Genomic DNA, 18494 nt, shown 5'->3' on the forward strand with positions numbered 1-18494 from the left:
ACAAAAACAAAACAACAACAACAACAAACAACCCACCTCTACAAGCGTGAGCCACCGCGCCCGGGGCCATTATTATTAATCACTGAGGGACGCCTAGGGAAAACTCAGCAGGAAATCAAGGACTCTTGTGAGAAAAATGGAACCCAAATAGCCCGGACTGGCGCTCCCTGGACTCTGCAGCCGGCGGCGCTGCCCGCGGACGGGGCGGGCTGGGGGCGGGGGGCGCGGCGGCGACGAAGGGGAAGGGGCTGCGCGGCGAGGTTTGCGTCGGGAAAGGTGAGGGCGGCCCGGGCCTCCCGCGGGGGAAGGAAGAGGTGCAGCCACGTGACGCAGCTCAGCCCAGCCCCGAGCGCGGCGGGACCGGATGCGGGAAGTGGGCTCGGGGCCCCGCTCCCCTGCCCGCGTCAGCTGACCTGGTTTCCGCGGGCCCCGCGCCCGGCCCCGCGCTCCGCTCCGCGCCCGCCGGCCCGGCCCTCCCTCCCCAGCTAGCCCGGCCGCCGCGGCCTCTTCAGCCCAGCGCCCGGGGCCGTCCTGCAGTTCCCCCGAGTGGGCCCGCAGGCCGCGGCCGCCTGCTCAGCGCAGGACCCTTCGCCTCCCCGGGACAGGCGCCTTCACCTCGGGACCCGGCCGCCCAGTTCCCCGCGGCCGCCCGCTCCCCGCGACGCCCCGCGCCCCGCGCCTACCTCCTCTCCGCGGCCGCCCTGCGCCGCTCTGTCCCCCTGCAGCCGCCCAGGCCTCCAGCGAGGGCCGCCGAGGGCTCCAGGCACACCCGGGCCCGTCCTTCTCGCCCGCAGCGCCCCCCCGGGACCCTCAGGGACCCACCTGCCCTGCCCCCGGGGCGCGGCTGTCTGGAGCCTCGGCGCCGTCGCAGCCTCGCAGCCTCCCAGCCTCGCGCCGCGTGGAGCCGGGACCGCGGAAGGAAGGGTCGCCGCGGCCGTCGCGCCAGCCCCTCGGGCCTACATCCGCTCGCGGCCACGCGGCTCGCAAACTAGGGAGGGGAGAAGGGAAGAAACACCCGATTGGATTCGGGAACACGACTCTGTCCCCTCACGTCACCCTCCCGAGACCTGTGGGGCGTGTCGCCATTTTAGGGCTGGAGACGAGGAAACCGAGGCGCGGAGAGATGAAGCCACCGGGCGGCTGCTTTGCCGCGAAGCCAAAGCCACCACGTTTTCTCCGCGGCGGTGGTTGGAGCCGCGCCTGAGCGCATCTGCCACCGGCCAAGAGGTCGCATCTTTTCTGGAACTTGCTCCCCGCTCGCATCACGGGAGCAGTCGGTCTGCTCTTCCAGTAGAAGCTGTTTTGCCACTTTCGGGGGGAATCTTGAGTTACCAACTCAACTCTCGGGTCTTAGATAACACTTTCCTGGACCCCACAAGATGCTCCAGCACCTCTACTTCCCTTTTTGATAGCCCTCGTAATGCAGTATTTGATAGCCCTCATAATACAAAAAGAGCGATATTGCAATTGCCCTCTTCCTTGTCCGTCTCCCTCTGCAGATGGAGCGAAGGGACCTGAGCGCGGGCACCATGGCTTCACTGCCGCCGCAGCAGTAGCTGAAGTGCCATGGGCCGGCTCCCGGGGTGCCATAGGTTCCCAGGAACACCGTTTGAGAACCACTGAACTAGAGTCTGCACGTTAACGTAAGGCAAGAAGGAAAACCAGAAACAACTGTAAAAACCTGACCTTTCATCACCTTCATACTGGCCATCATTTATCGAGTGCTTATTCGATAACAGACATGGTTCTCGGTGTGGGAGTGCAGTGCTCTTCGAACATAAATGGGTCCGAATCGCAGGGGATCTTGGTGAAATGCAGGTTCTGATTCAGTGCCTCTGGGGTGGGGCCTGAGAGTCTGCATTTGCAACAAGCTCCCAGGATACTTCGTGTAGAAAGGCTTTGGTGTGTTAACGTATTCTGTCTTCTTAATCCTGTGAAATAACACTGCTATTCCCACTTTGCCGATGAGGAAACAGGTTAAGTACATATGAACTTACATCAAAATAAATAGACTGCAGGGCAAGGAGGGAGGGGAGAATAGTGTGGGCAGTGTACAGTTTTAGAAGAAGCAGAAGCAAAGTTCTAGGCAGAGGAAAAAGGATTTACAGAAAGCCTGACATACAGGGCAGGGGGACGGGGCCTCCACACAGAGCTCTCTCACCATTAGATATTATATGCATAGTACTTGGGGCTATGGGCTTCCTGAAGGTCCCAAGTATTTGAGACCTGAAAAAAGTTTATTGATACCCACATAGGAAAAATGAGCATTTAAATTAATAATTCCAAAATTCAAATCATGAATTGTTTCAAAGATTTAAATGATAGAATTCATATTTAGTAAGTGATATGGGTATATTTTAATGCATTTGATTTTAAAAATGGGGTAGGGCCTACTAAGAACAGGCCAAGCCCTGGCCCCAGTGGGTTTGGATATAATCCTGAGGGCAGCTGGGAACCACTGATAGAAGCAGGAGAATGTTCTCTGTGGCTACAGTGAGGAGAATGGATTGGAGGGAGGCCAGACTGGAGGCCCAGTGGCCAGAGACCAGATAGGCAGTTACACTCTTCCAGATTGCGAGACAATGTCTCGTTAGTGCCAAGATTAGCATAAAATCATAGCATTATATAACCCAGTTATTCTTTGATTCCTTCGGCCCCCATCTGACTCAGCATTCTAAATGTACTTAAGGTCTGGGGACAAGGGTTTTTGGCAAATCCTTGAAGGCAAATGATGTTACAGTCAATCCGTACATGCCTTGAGCCAGACAGACATGGTTACGGGCCTCGGTTCTGCTGCTTGCTAGCTGTGTGACTTTGCACAGTGATTTAACTTCTCTGGGCCTCAGATTCCTTACTGGTAACATAAGCATAATGGTTTCCTCACAGAATTAAGTGAGAAAACTATGTATATAGGACTTCTTATGGAGTACTTAGAAATAAATGGTAGCCGTTATCATTTATGTGCCTTTGTTCTGAAATATGCTTAAGTTTTCTCTAGGAAGGAACAGAGGATAAATTATTTAGTATTTTCATCAATCTGAGATAAAAATTATTATCCTCATTTTGCAGATAAGGAAAAGGGTTCAGAGATTAGATCACAGCTCTGTGAAGTAGGGGCACAAAGTGGTCAACCGGGAAGAGCTGGGCTTTATTTTCCTTGTACTTCTGTCCATGCACTCTCTCCAGCAGTTGACATCTGCCTTCTTTGATGGCTCCATGACCAATTTCCCTTAGTCATGGCATGAGTCAGCCATGAGGGCTGATGGCACACCACCGAATACAATGCTGTGGTGCCACTGGCCTCCATTTCCCTTCTTCTCCAACGTTTTCCAGCCTCCCTAATACCTTGCCCCCCAGTTTTATTGCTTCTGGATTTTCCTTATTAAAGAGCTTGTCTCTGAGACTCAGACAGAACCGCCCCAGACTGGGATGGCTTCCAGGGTACCTCCCTTTCAAGGGAGCAGATAAGTAGGTCACATCGGGATGGTGAGGGAGGAAGCTGACTTCTTATGGGAGGAGGAAAAATACTGCAGGTCACATGGAGAATGGAAAACAAAATAACAGGGTTTCTCTGTTTTCCTAATTCTCTCACACAATCTCACAGGGACAGCCCCCTGCCGGCCACTATTACTGTGACTAGCATTCTGGAAACAGCACAGGCAATACTGATTTCTTGGATCTTGAGGATACTAGTGGCAACTTGAGGATAAGCCTTGTCGACCCTGTGCTCCCCTCCATCCCACCTGCCTCCTCTTCAGGCTACTCCATAGCCCCCAGGGTATTTTTTTCTCCTATATGGTGAAGCGAAATCTCAGCTTTTACAGGAGCTTCCACCTTGTGGACTGCCCCTTGAGGGCCTAAAAGCACAGAGCTCTGCAGCTTGGAAGCTCTTGGGGGCAGGAAGGCTGCAGCAGCCCAGGATCCCGTTTACAGAGACGCCTTTGAAGCAACCGGGTTAGGTCATGGGCTCTGCAAGATTCCTGCTCCCCTTCCCAACCCTAGTGAAGGCAGTTCACAACAAGGAGTGTGGGTGAGCATTCAATTACATAGATCACTGTGAAAACCAGAGAAAGAGAGACAGCAACAGAGGAAGGGTGCGGCATTAGAGATCCAACACTACCAACCCCACCCTGTCCCACTATCCCTTGGGACTGAGCCCTGTTTGAATCATAACACTGGGCGGTCACATTTCTAGGAAACTACAGCTGAAGAGGAAAGGTCCTGGTTGTGTGAGGGAGGCTGTGTACAGATTAGGACTGAAAATGTGTATCCGGGCAGACAATTGGTTTCTGGACTCCATGCCCGAGGCACAAGACAAGCACACAAAACCAAACGACCGAAGCCTGACCCCTCAAACCTGAGGGTAAACAAACCTGCTTCCCTGGACGAGGGTTGTGGAAACAGGGAGTTCACCTCTGGAGCGGCGCAGGGGTTTTCCATTCTCCTGGCGTGGAGCCTGGTCAACTTCTAGCTCAGAGGCTCGCCGTTCCAGGATACTGGGAGCTCTCTCCCAGAGACGTGGAGGTGATGCTCCAGACTTTGGGCTGGCACTCTGTCCCACCTGATTTCCACATTGCCCCCTGCCCTGCCTACCCCTGTTCCCAAGGCCCTCAAACTGTTCAGGGGTGCCAGGCTCCTCTGTTCCTTTTCTTCCACCCCTGTAAAAGGCATATTTCCCCATCCCTCAGGTGTCTGTGCCCAGGTGCCCCGTGGGAAAGCCCGCTCTTGCCTTCAGTAGCTCTCTCCCCTCTCCTGAGAGGCAAGGCTGGGTGACAGGAGACAGACGTCCATCTTCACCCGAGCCCTTCATTATGCTCAATCTTTCTAGTGGGGGCGGGCCTGTCAAACACGTCTCTTTCCTAGGCTGGAGGAATCTCAAAGCACCTCTCATCAGTGGCTGTAAATCCCACAAGTATGTGGCATGCACACAGTAGCGGTGACTGTGGTGGAACCCCACACTGAAACAAGAAGTTTGGACTTGAGAGGCCTAGAACCTTTGTCTTCTTAGACAGTGACTGGCAGCTCCTCCTCCCTGGCACCTGCTCCAACCTGGGCGCGTTGGTCTGCTGCCATCTCTGTGTGACTCTGGGTGCGCTGCTTACTCCAGGTCTAGTGCAAGTGCTACAGGACTACCCGGGAGAAAGGAGCCAGTCTTGAAGTCTCCATATCCCCCATATGTCAGTCACTTATGGATTGAAGTGGGGATTCTAAGACCTTAGTATGCATCGGGATCACCGGGGGCTTGTGGAAATACAGATCGCAGAAACTCTCGTCTCCAGGGTGTCTGATTGGGTGGGTCTAAGGATCTGCATTTCTAACGAGTGACGGGTGCTGCTGTTCCAGGGACCACATTTGAAAACCACTGAGTCTGAGTAGAGCAAAAAGAAAACCTAGGTTTCAGTCCTGCCCTGCTGCTTCCAGGCTCTGTGGTCTTGTTTTGACCTTCCTTAGCTTCAGTTCTGCATCCATTAAAGGTGTAGTAACGGCCACTGGGTAGCTGGGAGGATTCGTTTGCGTCATGTGTTTGAAACGCCCTTTCACTGTGCATGGCAAATTGGATACATCAATTAGTCAACAAATGCATCTTTTTTTAGATGGAATTTCACTCTTGTCACCCAGGCTGGAGTGCAATGGTGTGAGCCTCGCTCACTGCAACCTCCTCCTCCTGAGTTCAAGTGATTCTCCAGCCTCAGCCTCCCAAGTAGCTGGGACTATAGGCGTCCGCCACCATGCCCAGCTAATTTTTTTTTTCTTTTTTTTTGTATTTTTAGTAGAGACAGGGTTTCACCATGTTGGCCAGGCTGGTCACGAACTCCTGACTTCAGATGATCCGCCTGCCTCGGCCTCCCAAAGTGCTGGGAATACAGGCGTGAGCCACCACGCCCAGCCTAACAAATACATATTTATTGAGTAGTCTGCCTGTTGTTCATTAGATACCCTGCCCAATGCCATGAAGATTCCAAGGCCCAGTTAAACATCACACATCTCTGGACCTTGATTTTTTTCCTCTTTAAAACGCGGGCTAGACCTGTTCATCGGGGATGAACTGACCGAATGAATGGCTGTGTTCATGAGTGTTCTTTGCTCTGCAGAGGCACCTGGGCTCTCAGATGGAGGTCCAGGAAAGGTCTGGGCAAGGAATAAAAAATTTGGCTTTCACCTGCAAATCTAGCCACCCCATGCCCCCGTCAGAGTTGGACTTCTACACAGGACCTGGAAGGCCGATGAATAAACCAAATTTGGCCTTCATGGTTCATCACAATCTGATTCCAACTTACCTTTATAATCCTATTTCTCACTTTTCTCCTCCATTCACCTTATAGTCTAAACAAATCTATCTACTCATCCTTCCCCAGATATGCCCTGTGTTTTCCTGCCTCTAGCTTTTGGCTCACACTGTTCTCTGCACTAGTCAATAGTGCAATACTCTTGCACTAGTCAAAGTCCTATCCATCCTTCGGAGCTCATTCAATGACTATCTTTTCAAAGAAGTCATCCCAAATCCATCTATCTATCTATCTATCTGGAGTGATTTTATCTTTTTCTTTTCTTTTTTTCTTTGAGACGGAGTCTCTGTCGCCGACTGGTGCGATCTCGGCTCACTGCAACCTTCCCCTCCTGGGTTCAAGTGATTCTCCTGCTTCAGCCTCCCGAGTAGCTGATATTATAGGCATGCGCCATCATGCTCAGCTAATTTTTGTATTTTTAGTAGAGACGGGGTTTTGCCATGTTGGCTAGACTGGTCTCAAACTCCTGACCTCACGATCCGCCCGCCTCAGCGTCCCAAAGTGTTGGGATTACAGGCGTGCACCACCGCGCCCACCTGGGATATCACATTTCTAGTCTTGGAGCATATTCGGATACAAAAAACAAGAGTTGTCCTATATAAAACTATTAAAAAGTGGAACAGCCACTTAAAAGGAGATGCCGGCCGGGCGTGGTGGTTCAAGCCTGTAATCCCAGCACTATGGGAGGCTGAGATGGACGGATCACGAGGTCAGGAGATGGAGACCATCCTGGTTAACACAGTGAAACACTGTCTCTACTAAAAAAAACAAAAAAAAAACTAGCCAGGCGAGGTGGCGGGTGCCTGTAGTCCCAGCTACTCGGGAGGCTGAGGCAGGAGAATGGCGTAAACCCAGGAGGCGGAGCTTGCAGTGAGCTGAGATGGTGCCACTGCACTCCAGCCTGGGCAACAGAGTGAGACTCCATCTCAAAAAAAGAAAAAAAAGGAGATGCCTACTTATACACAGTAGTTAAGTATAAACGGTTTAGTTTTTATGGTAATCAGAAACAGTCAATAAATAGTGTGTGTGTGTATGTGTATATATATAGTAGCCCATGAAATCTACTCATTTGCATATAGGCACACCTGCTTCTCTAATTTTCTTTTTTAAACTACAAGTTTTTTTCTATTCTAAATATAATATATGGGTTAGTAGAAAATGTGCAAAGGAAATAAAAAGTGAAAAGAAAAGTAATAGATGAAAATAAATCATTCATAAACCCATAATCCAGAAATAACTACTATTAACTTTTTGGTTTATTTTTTCCAATAGTTTTCCTACACATATTTATTGTATACGATTTTTAAAGGAAATTGAGATGAAATGTTTATGTGCTTGTGTATCTTATTTCTTTAACCTAATGTATGATTAGCATTTTGATATTCCCTTAAGTATTCTTCCAAAACGTAAAAAATTATTCCATATTTATTTATAGACTTATCAAACTTTAACCATTTCTTCATTATTGGACTCTCCATTTTTTGTTGTGAATAATATTTTGGTGAACATCTTTGCATATCTAAACACAACTTTGATCATTTTCTTAGGCTGATTCTAGAAGTGAGATTAGTAGGGCAGTGGCATGATCTCAGCTCACTGCAACCTCCGCCTCCCAGGTTTAAGTGATTCTCATGCCTCAGCCTCCTGAGTAACTGGGGTTACAAGCACACACCACCACACCCAGCTAATTTTTATATTTTTAGTAGAGACAGGGTTTCACTGTGTTGCCCAGGCTGGCCTCAAACTCCTGACCTCGTGATCCGCCCACCTTGGCCTCACAAAGAGCTGGGATTACAGGCGTGAGCCACCGCGCTCGGCCAAGAGATTCACACCACTGCATTCCAGCCTGGGCAACAGAGTGAGACTCAGTCTCAAAAACAAAAACACCATATATATATATATATGGATATCTTTTTTTTTTTTTTTTTTTTTTTTTTTTTGAGACGGAGTCTCACGCTGTTGCCCAGGCTGGAGTGCAGTGGCGCGATCTCGGCTCACTGCAAGCTCCACCTCCTGGGTTCACGCCATTCTCCTGCCTCAGCCTCCTGAGTAGCTGGGACTACAGGCGCCCGCCACCGCGCCCGGCTAATTTTTTGTATTTTTAGTAGAGACGGGGTTTCACTGTGGTCTCGATCTCCTGACCTTGTGATCCGCCCGCCTCGGCCTCCCAAAGTGCTGGGATTACAGGCTTGAGCCACCGCGCCCGGCCTATATGGATATCTTGACACACATTATACTATCAAATTGTTTTCTGGAACTTCCATTTGAAAATAATTTCTGGAGACTTCTGGTTCTGCATGTAAGGCACTTGGACTTAGCCACGCCATCCTAACAAGTAAAAAGCTGAAGAAACTGAAAAATCAACAACTCTTCTTGGATCCAAGAGAGAGATAAGAACATAGGGCAAACCACTACCTCTAAGATCTGTGGGACAGACGGGTGAATACGGGGAGTCGTCGCTGATGGGGCAGACTCACAAGGGCAGTTCTCCTTGGGAGTCAGTGCCAGCTAGGAAACCCTGAACTGTAGTTGACAAATTGCTTGGAGGCTCAGAATGGACAAGTCTGAGAGTTAAAAACTCCAGGGTGACCCAGTCATGGGGGTGGGCGTTGGAGGAAATGCTTTTGTGAGTTTTACCTCTAGGAGCTGCCCAAGTTCTATAGTAAATGTCAGAGAACAATCTCATGCTTCTGGCAGGGGGAGGGAGAAGGAAACATTTCAAAATAGGCCAGAGCATTCTGTCGGTTCTTCTTAACAAGGCCTGACCTCAGGAGAACTATTTAACCAGAGCCAGACTTGCTGGGGTTTTATTAGAGCCCAGGGGACCTGGGGGAAGGAGAAGATCCGATTGCAGCACACCGTAGCTATCCTGACCCACCTAAGTGGGGCGTACTTAGAAGCAGTTGTGATGTTCAGTCCGGAGGCATAGGCTCACTAAAAGACTGACACCCAGTCACAGAGCTGGGGAACACTTCCCCTCCCCTCACATTTTACCACCACATACTAAGGCCTATTTATAGCAGTTCCTTTTGCCTTGTACATACCTGACTATCAAGAAAAAATTACAAGGCATACTAAAAGGCAAAAAACACAATTGGAAGAGAAGAGCGAGCATTAGAACTAGACATGGCAGGGATATTGGACTTTATCAGACCAAGGATTTAAAACAACTATGGTGAATATGCTAAGGGTGCTAATGAATAAAGCAGATGGTGTGCAAGAAGAGATGGGCAATGTAAGTGGAGAGATGGACACCCTAAGAGAGAACCAAAAAGAAATGCCAGAGGCCAAAACACTGACAGAAATGAAGAATGCCATTGATTGGCTCATTAGTAGACTGGACATGGCTAAGGAAAGAATCTCTGAGCTTAAGCATACCTCATAGAAAGGGCCTAAATGGAAAAGCAAAGAGACAAAGACTGAGAAAAATAGAACAGAATATTCAAGAACTGTGGGACAACTACAACACATATCATATATGTAATAGAAATAACCGAAGGAGGAGGCAGAAAGGAACAGAAAAAATATTTGAAACAATAATGACTGAGCATTTCTCTCAAATTAATGCCAAATTATAGACACAGGAAACTCAGAAAAAATCAAGTAGGATAAATGCCCAAAGAGCTACAAAAAAATCAAAGACAAAGAAAAAATACTGAAAGAATCCACAAGAAAAAAAAATCTTACCTATTGAATAACAAAGATAAGAATTACATCTGATTTCTCCTCAGACACATGTGAAGAAGAAAGTGGAGTGAAATATTCAAAACATTGAAGGAAAAAAATCCACCAACCTGGAATTCTCTGTCTTGCAAAATTATCCCTCTAAAGGGAAGGAGAAATAAAGACTTTCTTAGAAAACAAAACTAAGAGAATTTGTTGCTAGCAGCTCTGTCTTGCAAGAAATATTGAAAGTTAGAAAGAAGGAAAATGAAGCTGGGCGTGGTGCCTCATGTCTGTAATCCCAGCTCTTTGGGAGGCTGAGGCGGGCAGATCACTTGAGGCCAGGACTTCCAGAAAGAAGGAAAATGAAATAGGCCAGAAACTCTTATCTACGTAAAGAAAAGGGAAGTATCAAAGAAAGAATAAATGAAGGTAAAAGAAAAACTTTTTTTCCTATTCTTTTTTAAAATTAACAAATGAAAAGATTCAGTCAGGCGCGGTGGCTCACGCCTATAATCCCAGCACTTTGGGAGGCTGAGGTGGCGAATGACTTGAGGTCAGGAGTTCGAGACCAGCCTGGCCAATATAGTGAAACCCCACCTCTACTAAAAATACAAAAATTAGCTGGGCGTGGTGGCAGGAGCCTGTAATCCCGGCTACTTGGGAGACTGAAGCAGGAGAATCGCTTGAACCCGGGAGGCGAAGGTTGCAGTGAGCCGAGATCACGCCATTGCACTACAGCCTGGGCAACAAGAGCAAAACTCTGTCTCAAAAAAAAAAAAGGAAAAAGAAAAGAAAAATTTCATATATTTGTGATATACAAAGTAATATTTTGTTTCTTATACTTAACTGATCTAACAATTTGTTCAAAATGAACAAATCAACATATCAACAATATATTTGATTATGTACATTTATGTATCTGTTTTATGATATATACACATATATATATATGCTTATATATGGGTAGAATGAATGCCAGCAATGATACATGGAACAGGATGGAGGAATTAGGATTGTTTTGTTATTATAAGGTACTCACATGACCCATGAAGTGGTATAGTGTTATTTGAAAGTGCACTTGGATTTGTTGTACTTGTAAACTGCAAACTCTAGGGCGATAACTAAAAAAAGTTTAAAAAAAGTACCACTGATACACTCTGAATGGAGATAAAACAGGATAATATAAAAAGCTCAGTTAAAACCACCAAAGGCAGAAAAAAGTGGAAGACAAAAATAGGAACAAAGAATGAGGGCAACAAATAGAAAAACAGTAACAAATGTGGTAGATCCAACTATATCAGTAATCACTTTGAATGTCAATGGTCTAAATACATAATTGAAAGGCAGAAATTGTCAGGATGGACACAAAAAGATGACCCAACTCTATGTTGTCTACAGGAAACTCACATTAAACATAAAGACACATATAGATCAGCTGGGTGTGGTGTCTCACCCCTGTAACCCCAGCACTTTGGGAGGCTGAGATGGGAGAATCACTTGAGGCCAGGAGTAAGACTAGCCTGGGCAATGTAGTGAGATGCTGTCTCTACAAAGAATAAGAAAATAGCTGGGTGTGGTGGTGTGTGCCTGTAGTCCTAGCTACTTGGGGGGCTGAAGTGGGAGGATTGCTTGTGCCAAAGCATTTCAGGCTACAGTGAGCCAAGATGGTGCCACTGCACTCCAGCCTGGGTGATGGGTGACAAAGTAAGACCTTGTATCAAAAAAAAAAAAGACAGATTAAAAGGAAATGGATGCGGCTGGGCATAGTGGCTCACGCCTGTAATCCCACACTTTGGGAGGCCGAGGTGGGTGGATCACCTGAGGTCGGGAGTTGGAGACCAGCCTGACCAACATGGAGAAACCCTGTCTCTACTAAAAATATAAAAATTAGCCGGGCGTGGTGGCGCACGCCTGTAATCTCAGCTACTCGGGACGCTGAGGCAGGAGAATCCCTTGAACCTGGGAGGTGGAGGTTGAGGTGAACTGAGACCCACTATTGCACTCCAGCCTGGGCAACAAGAGCCAAACTTCGTCTCAAAAAGAAAAAAAAAAGAAAAGAAAAACAAACGAAAATCAATTAATGTAATTAATCACATCAACTGACTATAAAATAAAAATCACATGATCATATTAATAGATGCAGAAAAAGTATTTGCCAAAATTCAACACCCATTCATGATAAAATCTCTCAGTACGCTGGGAATAGAGAATTTCCTCAATTTGATAAAGAATGTCTATAAAAAGCCTATAACTAACATCAGACTTAATGATAAAAAAGTAGAAGCACTCCCACTAAGATTAGAAACCGGCAAGGATATCTCCTGTCACCACTGCTTCGTACGTTGAATTTGCATTCGGTATGAACAAATCTTAGCGATTTCCTCGTCTTTGCTAGGAAGTCCTAGTAAATGCAATGTAGTTCCTTCCAAAAAAGGAAATGAAGGGACTACAGATTGGGAGTGAAGAATTAAAACTGTCTCTGCAGATGACATGATTGTCTATGTAGAAAGTCCAAATGAACTGACCAAAAATCTGCTGGAACTAATAAGCAATTATAGCAAGGTTGCAGGATGCAAGGTTAATACATAAAATGCGATCACTGTCCTGTGAAACAGCACTGAACAAGTAGAATCTGAAACTTAAAACACTACCATTTACATTAGTACCTAAAAAAGTGAAATGCTTATGTATAAATCTAACAAAATATGTACAATGTCTATTATGAGGAAAACTACAAAACTCTGATGAAAGAAATCAAAGAACTAAATAAATGAAGAGGTCAAGCACGGTGGCTCACACCTGTAATCCCAGCACTTTGGGAGACTGAGGCGGGTGGATCACTTGAGGTCAGGAGTTCAAGACCAGCCTGGCCAACATGGCGAAACCCTGTCTCTACTAAAAATACAAAAATTAGCTGGGCATGGTGGCAGGCACCTGTAATCCCAGCTACTCAGGAGGCTGAGGCAGGAGAATTGCTTCAACCTGGAAAGCAGAGTTTGCAGTGAGCTGAGATCGTGCCACTGTACTCCAGCCTGGGTGACACAGCAACACTCCGTCTTAATAAATAAATAAATTTATAAATAAATATAAAATAAATAGATAGATAGATATTCCATGTTTATGGATAAGAGGACTCACTATAGATTCAAACAATCTCAATCAAAATCAGTTGTGAATATCAACAAACTAATTGTATAGTTAGTTTATATAGACGAGCAAAAGACCCGCTGGGTGTGGTGGCTCACGCCTGTAATCCCAGCACTTTGGGAAGCCGAGGCGGGTGGATCACGAGGTCAAGAAATCGAGACCATCCTGGCCAACATGGTGAAACTCCATCTCTACTAAAAAATACGAAAAAGTAACCGGGTGTGGTGGCGGGCGCCGGTAGTCCCAGCTACTCGAGAGGCTGAGGCAGGAGAATCACTTGAACCTGAGAGGCGGAGCTTGCAGTGAGCTGAGATCAGGCCACTGCACTCCAGCCTGGGTGACGGAACGAGACTCCATCTCAAAAAAAAAAAAAGAAAAAAAAAAAAATCCCACTACATATAGGTAAAACACCTGAACACACACCTCACTAAAGAAGATGCAAAGGTAGCAGATAAGCATATGAGAAGATTCTCCACATCTTATGTCACCAGGGAAATGCAAATTAAAACAAAAATGGGATATCACTGCACAGCTGCTAGAATGGCCAACATCCAGAACACTGACAATAGCAAATGCCGAGGAGAATGTGGAGCACCCATTCATTGCTGGTGGGAATGCAAAACAGCATCGCCATTTTGGAAGACAGTTTGGCAGTTTCTTCCAAAACTCAACATACTCTTACCATATGATCCAGGAATTGCAATTTGTATCTTCCCAAATGAATTCAAAATTTATGTTTACACAAAAACCTACACAGCTTTTTTTTTTTTTAGGCAGAGTCTCACTCTGTTGCCCAGGCTGGAGTGCAGTGGCGTGATCTCAGTTGACTGCAACCTCCGCCTCCCGGGTTCAAGCGATTCTCCTGCCTCAGCCTCCCAAGTAGCTGGGATTACAGGCACCTGCCACCACAGTCGGTTAACTTTTTGTATTTTTAGTAGAGGTGGGGTTTCACCATATTAGCAATAGCCAGGCTGGTCTCGAACTCCTGACCTCAAGTGATCCGCCCGCCTCAGCCTCCCAAAGTGCTGGGATTACAGGTGTGAGCCACTGCGCCCGGCCAGAGTGGCTTTATACAGAATGATACATAATGCCAAAACTTGGAAGCAACCAAGATGTTCTTCGGTAGGCGAATAAATAAACAAACAGTCGTACATCCAGACACTGGAATATTATTCAGGGCTAAAAAGAAATGAGCTATCAAGCCATGAAAAGACGTGGAGGAAACTTAAATGCCATTACTGAGTGAGAGAAGCCAATCTGAAAAGGCTACATATTGTATGATTCCAACTACATGACACTCTGGAAAAGGCAAAACAGAAAGTCAGTCATTGCTAGGGGTTGAGAGAGGAAGGAGCAATGAACAGGCAGAATGCAGAGGATTTTTAGGGCAGTAAAATGTCTCTAGTATACTATATGATAGTGGTGGAAACATGTTATTACGCATAGAATGTTTAACGCCAAGAGTGAACCCTCATGTAAACTGTAGACTTTGGGTCATAATGATGTGTCAATGTAAGTCTCATCAGTTGTAAAAAAAAATGTACCCTTTTGGTGGAGGAAGTTGATAATGGGGAGTCTATGCATGTAGGGTGAGGGGCTATATGGGAGATCTCTGTGCCTTCCTTCTTGATTTTGCCATGAACCTAAAACTGCTATTATATATATAACTTCTATTCTTTATATATATATAACTGCTATTATATATTATATAGATATCATATATAACTGCTTATATATATGTCTTTAAAAGCAAAACAAACAAACAGAAATACTCCCAGAGAACTTTGTCTATAGACTTTCTTCTATTCATAAGTATTTTTACCTCCACTCCCATCTCATTCTATCTGTATCTTGCTATACTTAACCGGAGCTATACTGAATTTGCATTCGGTATGGACAAGTCTTAGTTCCTCTTTTAGCAGATCATCTTCACATTTCCATCAACATGCAGCACAGGAAGAAAAAAAGGAGCCAAGAACTGAATCTGTCTGGGGAACCTGGAAGCCCAAAGAGGAGTTCCATTTTGAGAAGGAGCTAGGCTAGAAGCTTAAACTCTGTACTTGGGGGTAGGGTTGCAACGCTGGCTCAGAGGGGAAGAAAGGGATCATCCTCAACCTTTCATACATCCAGACTCTGGGAGATGAGCAGGCTTAGCTCCCTGGCTGGGCTACCAGTGAAGGCAGGGAGAAGGGCAGAGGCTTGGAGGCCACAGCCACAGGCTGTAGAAGAAAAGGAGCAGCTCCAGGCATCCAGCTGGTGGAGGCCACCTGCTCTGAGTGCTGTGGGCCACTCTTCACAGCCAGCTGTGCTGCTGCTACCCATCCCAGTCTCACAGGTCCTGACCTGGAGACACATCTGCAACATTGATTATGGAGGCTCAAGTTAATGTTATTTTAGGCTGGTCTCGAACCCCTGACCTCCTGATCTGCCCGTGTCGGACTCCCAAAGTGCTGGGGTTACAGGCGTGAGCCACCTAGCCCGGCCCTGTTATGCTCTTTCTAATGAATACTAAAACTATAAAGATGGCCAGCCATGGTGGCTCACACCTGTAATCCCAGCACTTTGGGAAGCCGAGGCTTTTGGATCATTTGAGGTCAGGAGTGCGAGACTAGTCCGGCCAACATGGTGAAACTCTGTCTCTACTAAAAGTACAAAAATTAGCCGGGTGTGGTGGCACATGCCTGTAACCCCAGCTACTTGGGAGGCTGAGAGGCAGGAGAATCACTTGAACCTGGGAGGCGGAGGTTGCAGTGAGCTGAGATCGTGCCACTACCCTCCACCCTGGGCGACAGAGTGAGACTCCGTCTCAAAAAAAAAAAACTGTAAAAATAAACATTATAATAAGAAGTTGTCAGTCATTGATAGTACCTTTACTGCACATTGGTGATCATTGTACCACATTTTTGGGAAACATTGTTTTAACTAAAGAGTGTTATTGTTTTCTTTTTAGAGACAGGTTCTGGCTCTGCTGCCCAGGCTGGAGTGCAATGGCATGATTGTAGATCACTGCAACCTGAACTCCTGGCTTCAAACAATCCTCCCATCTCAGCCTCCTGAGTAGCTGGGACTACAGGTGCACGCCACCATGCCCAGCTAATCACTTTTAAATTTTTAATAGAGATAGGGTCTTGCTATGTTTCCCAGACTGGTCTTTAGCTCTTGAGCTCAAGTGATCCTCCTGCCTCAGCCTCTGAAATGCTAGGATTACAGGCGTAGGCCACTGTGCCCAGCCAAAGGTGGACAAGAAATTGTAGAAAATAATGGATAACCTTCTGACCAAAGGAAAATGTGAGTAAGATACAAGAATCAAATAGCATATTGGAAGAGGCTGAATGACAAATGAAGAGAAAGGCACACTGACACCTTAGTTACCTGCTAGAGATAGACATTCATCAAGCCTAGCCAGTCATTTCCTTCTCCTTCCTCCCACCACCTCTTTCCTTCTGAACCTCTGGTTCAGATGCAAAGTCCTTAGTCTGTAACTCTAGATTGTTCAACCCATTAGCACATAAGAAACTTGCTCTTCTGAGAATAATAAACAGCAACACCGTTTCCTTAACAACCAAGGATCTTATAGAGGCAAGAACTAGAAGTAAGAAGAAAACACACACCAGGGACAGAAGACATGGACTGGAGGTCTTGGGCCAATTAAGTGACCTTATTCCTATCTCAGAGCCTCTCCAACTCATGGCTTCCTTAACTCATTCATTTAGCAAATGTTTTCTAAAGCACTTAGTGTGTACCAAGAGTTGCCTCATGCACGAGGGCCGCAGCAGTGAATAAAACAGGGAGGCCCTGATCTCAGAGATCTTGTGTCCTAGTGAGAGTGACAGGCAATACATACTAAATAAATAAGCGATGTAACTTTAGGTGGTGAGCAGTGCTGTGAAAGAAATTAAACAAATGATAAAGACAAACTGGGGAGGAGGCATCCTGTAAAGAGGTTGGTCAGAGGAGGTCTCCCTGGGGAAGTAGCATTTGAGCTGAGACCTGAATGTACTAGGAAGGGCCAGTCAGGAGATAAGCCAGGGAAAGAAGGTTCCAGACAGAGGGACCAGCAAGCCTCGCGGTGGGACCGCTGTCGGGGCTGGCTGCCAATCCAGGAGAACAACACTGGGTATGCAGTTATACTTGGTGAATGGTTTTGATACAGCACACCAAGCAGTCCTGCGAGTTCCCTCGTGGTGCCTCAATGGTGGAGGGGCCAAGGACGGAGACTCTGCCAGACTCACGCCAACCTGCCCAAAACACACACAGAGAACGAGAGAGAGAGAGAGAGAGAGAGAGAGAGAGAGAGAGAGAGAGACGCATGCACATACTCTGCTTCAACAAAACAGCTCTTCTTTAATCTGAAGTCTATATTGGGTGGCTGCCTAAGATTTTGTTCGAGGACCAGGTTCAAGGATCAGAAATTCTTGATCTCAAAAGTCCTTTTCCACACTTTGTTTGATTCTCTGAAATGTTACACAGTGGTTACAGCAGTGGTCATAGAAGGGTTGATTCTATTCTACCTGTTGACAGCTCCCAGCAATCTGGCTCTCCTCTCACCGTAACATCCCACCCCTTTCCCCTCCAGTGGTAGACTGGAACCTCCGATGCCTTCCAAGCCCATTCCAGCTAGAGAGGGACACACATCTCTGCCTCTTCCTAGGAGATTAGACTGATTTCCTTTCCTTGCACTGTCCGAATGAGACGCTTTCTGTCCCACACAGTGGAGCTTTGTGATGATAGCCGAGAAACGGCTCAAGTTTTTTCCAACCTGTAAAATGCCAAGTTGGCCAGCTGCCTCTCTCCTAGCCTCAAAACTCGTATCTTTCCTGTCTCCAAAGAACTGCCCGGCAGCTGGGAGGGAAGTCTCTGCTGTCCTGGGGCTTGGGGAAAGCACTGCTCAGAATGTGAAATCGTTTCCTGGTAATACGGAGCTAATTAGCCCTTTGACTGACAAGAGGAAGCAGAGGCCAAAAGGGATTTAACCAATCTGTTTTTCAGATATTTCAAAACAAGTGAAGAACCAGACAGGGAAATGGAGAGAAAGAGAAAATAAGGAGAGAAAGAGAAAATAAAGAGACAAAGCCTAGGGAGCATTTGGAGACGGGGGTGAGTGAGAAAGAGAACGGGGAGGGAGACTATCAAGTGGCTAAAGTATCAACCCTCTGTTCTTCCAGCTTCACCTCTACTCCCGATTTCCCCTCGGCTCTCTTCCAGAGAGAACTTACTTGAAGGTTGATGACTTCTCTTTCTGATTCCATCTCGCTGTCCTCAAGTCCCTTCACACGCACCGGGTGCCGGGAACAGACTGCGTGGGCTCCTCCAGGCTCTGCCGTCTGAGTCTCTGCGGCTTTCGGATAGGAGAGAGCACACAGCTGGCGGGACAGACCTGCCATTCATCCCTCT

General features: G+C 46.8%; 1 protein-coding gene across 3 annotated transcripts in view; it reads right to left on the reverse strand.

Annotated features, from left to right (window-relative positions):
* Positions 1–18494, reverse strand: part of NINJ2 (ninjurin 2) — a 96647-nt gene extending 78153 nt beyond the window's left edge. Inside the window, exon 1 of one of the 3 annotated variants that reach the window (XM_005569730.5) lies at positions 18317–18494. In XM_005569730.5, the coding sequence (XP_005569787.1) occupies positions 18317–18484 (168 nt within the window). In that variant the 5' untranslated portion in view covers positions 18485–18494. Of the gene's footprint in view, positions 1–683; positions 991–18316 lie in introns of those variants that run through there. The other 2 variants (XM_015430211.4, XM_074006014.1) reach the window with 2 other exon arrangements.

The sequence above is a fragment of the Macaca fascicularis genome, chromosome 11, assembly GCF_037993035.2.
Source record: "Macaca fascicularis isolate 582-1 chromosome 11, T2T-MFA8v1.1".
NCBI classification, from domain to species: Eukaryota; Metazoa; Chordata; class Mammalia; order Primates; family Cercopithecidae; genus Macaca; species Macaca fascicularis.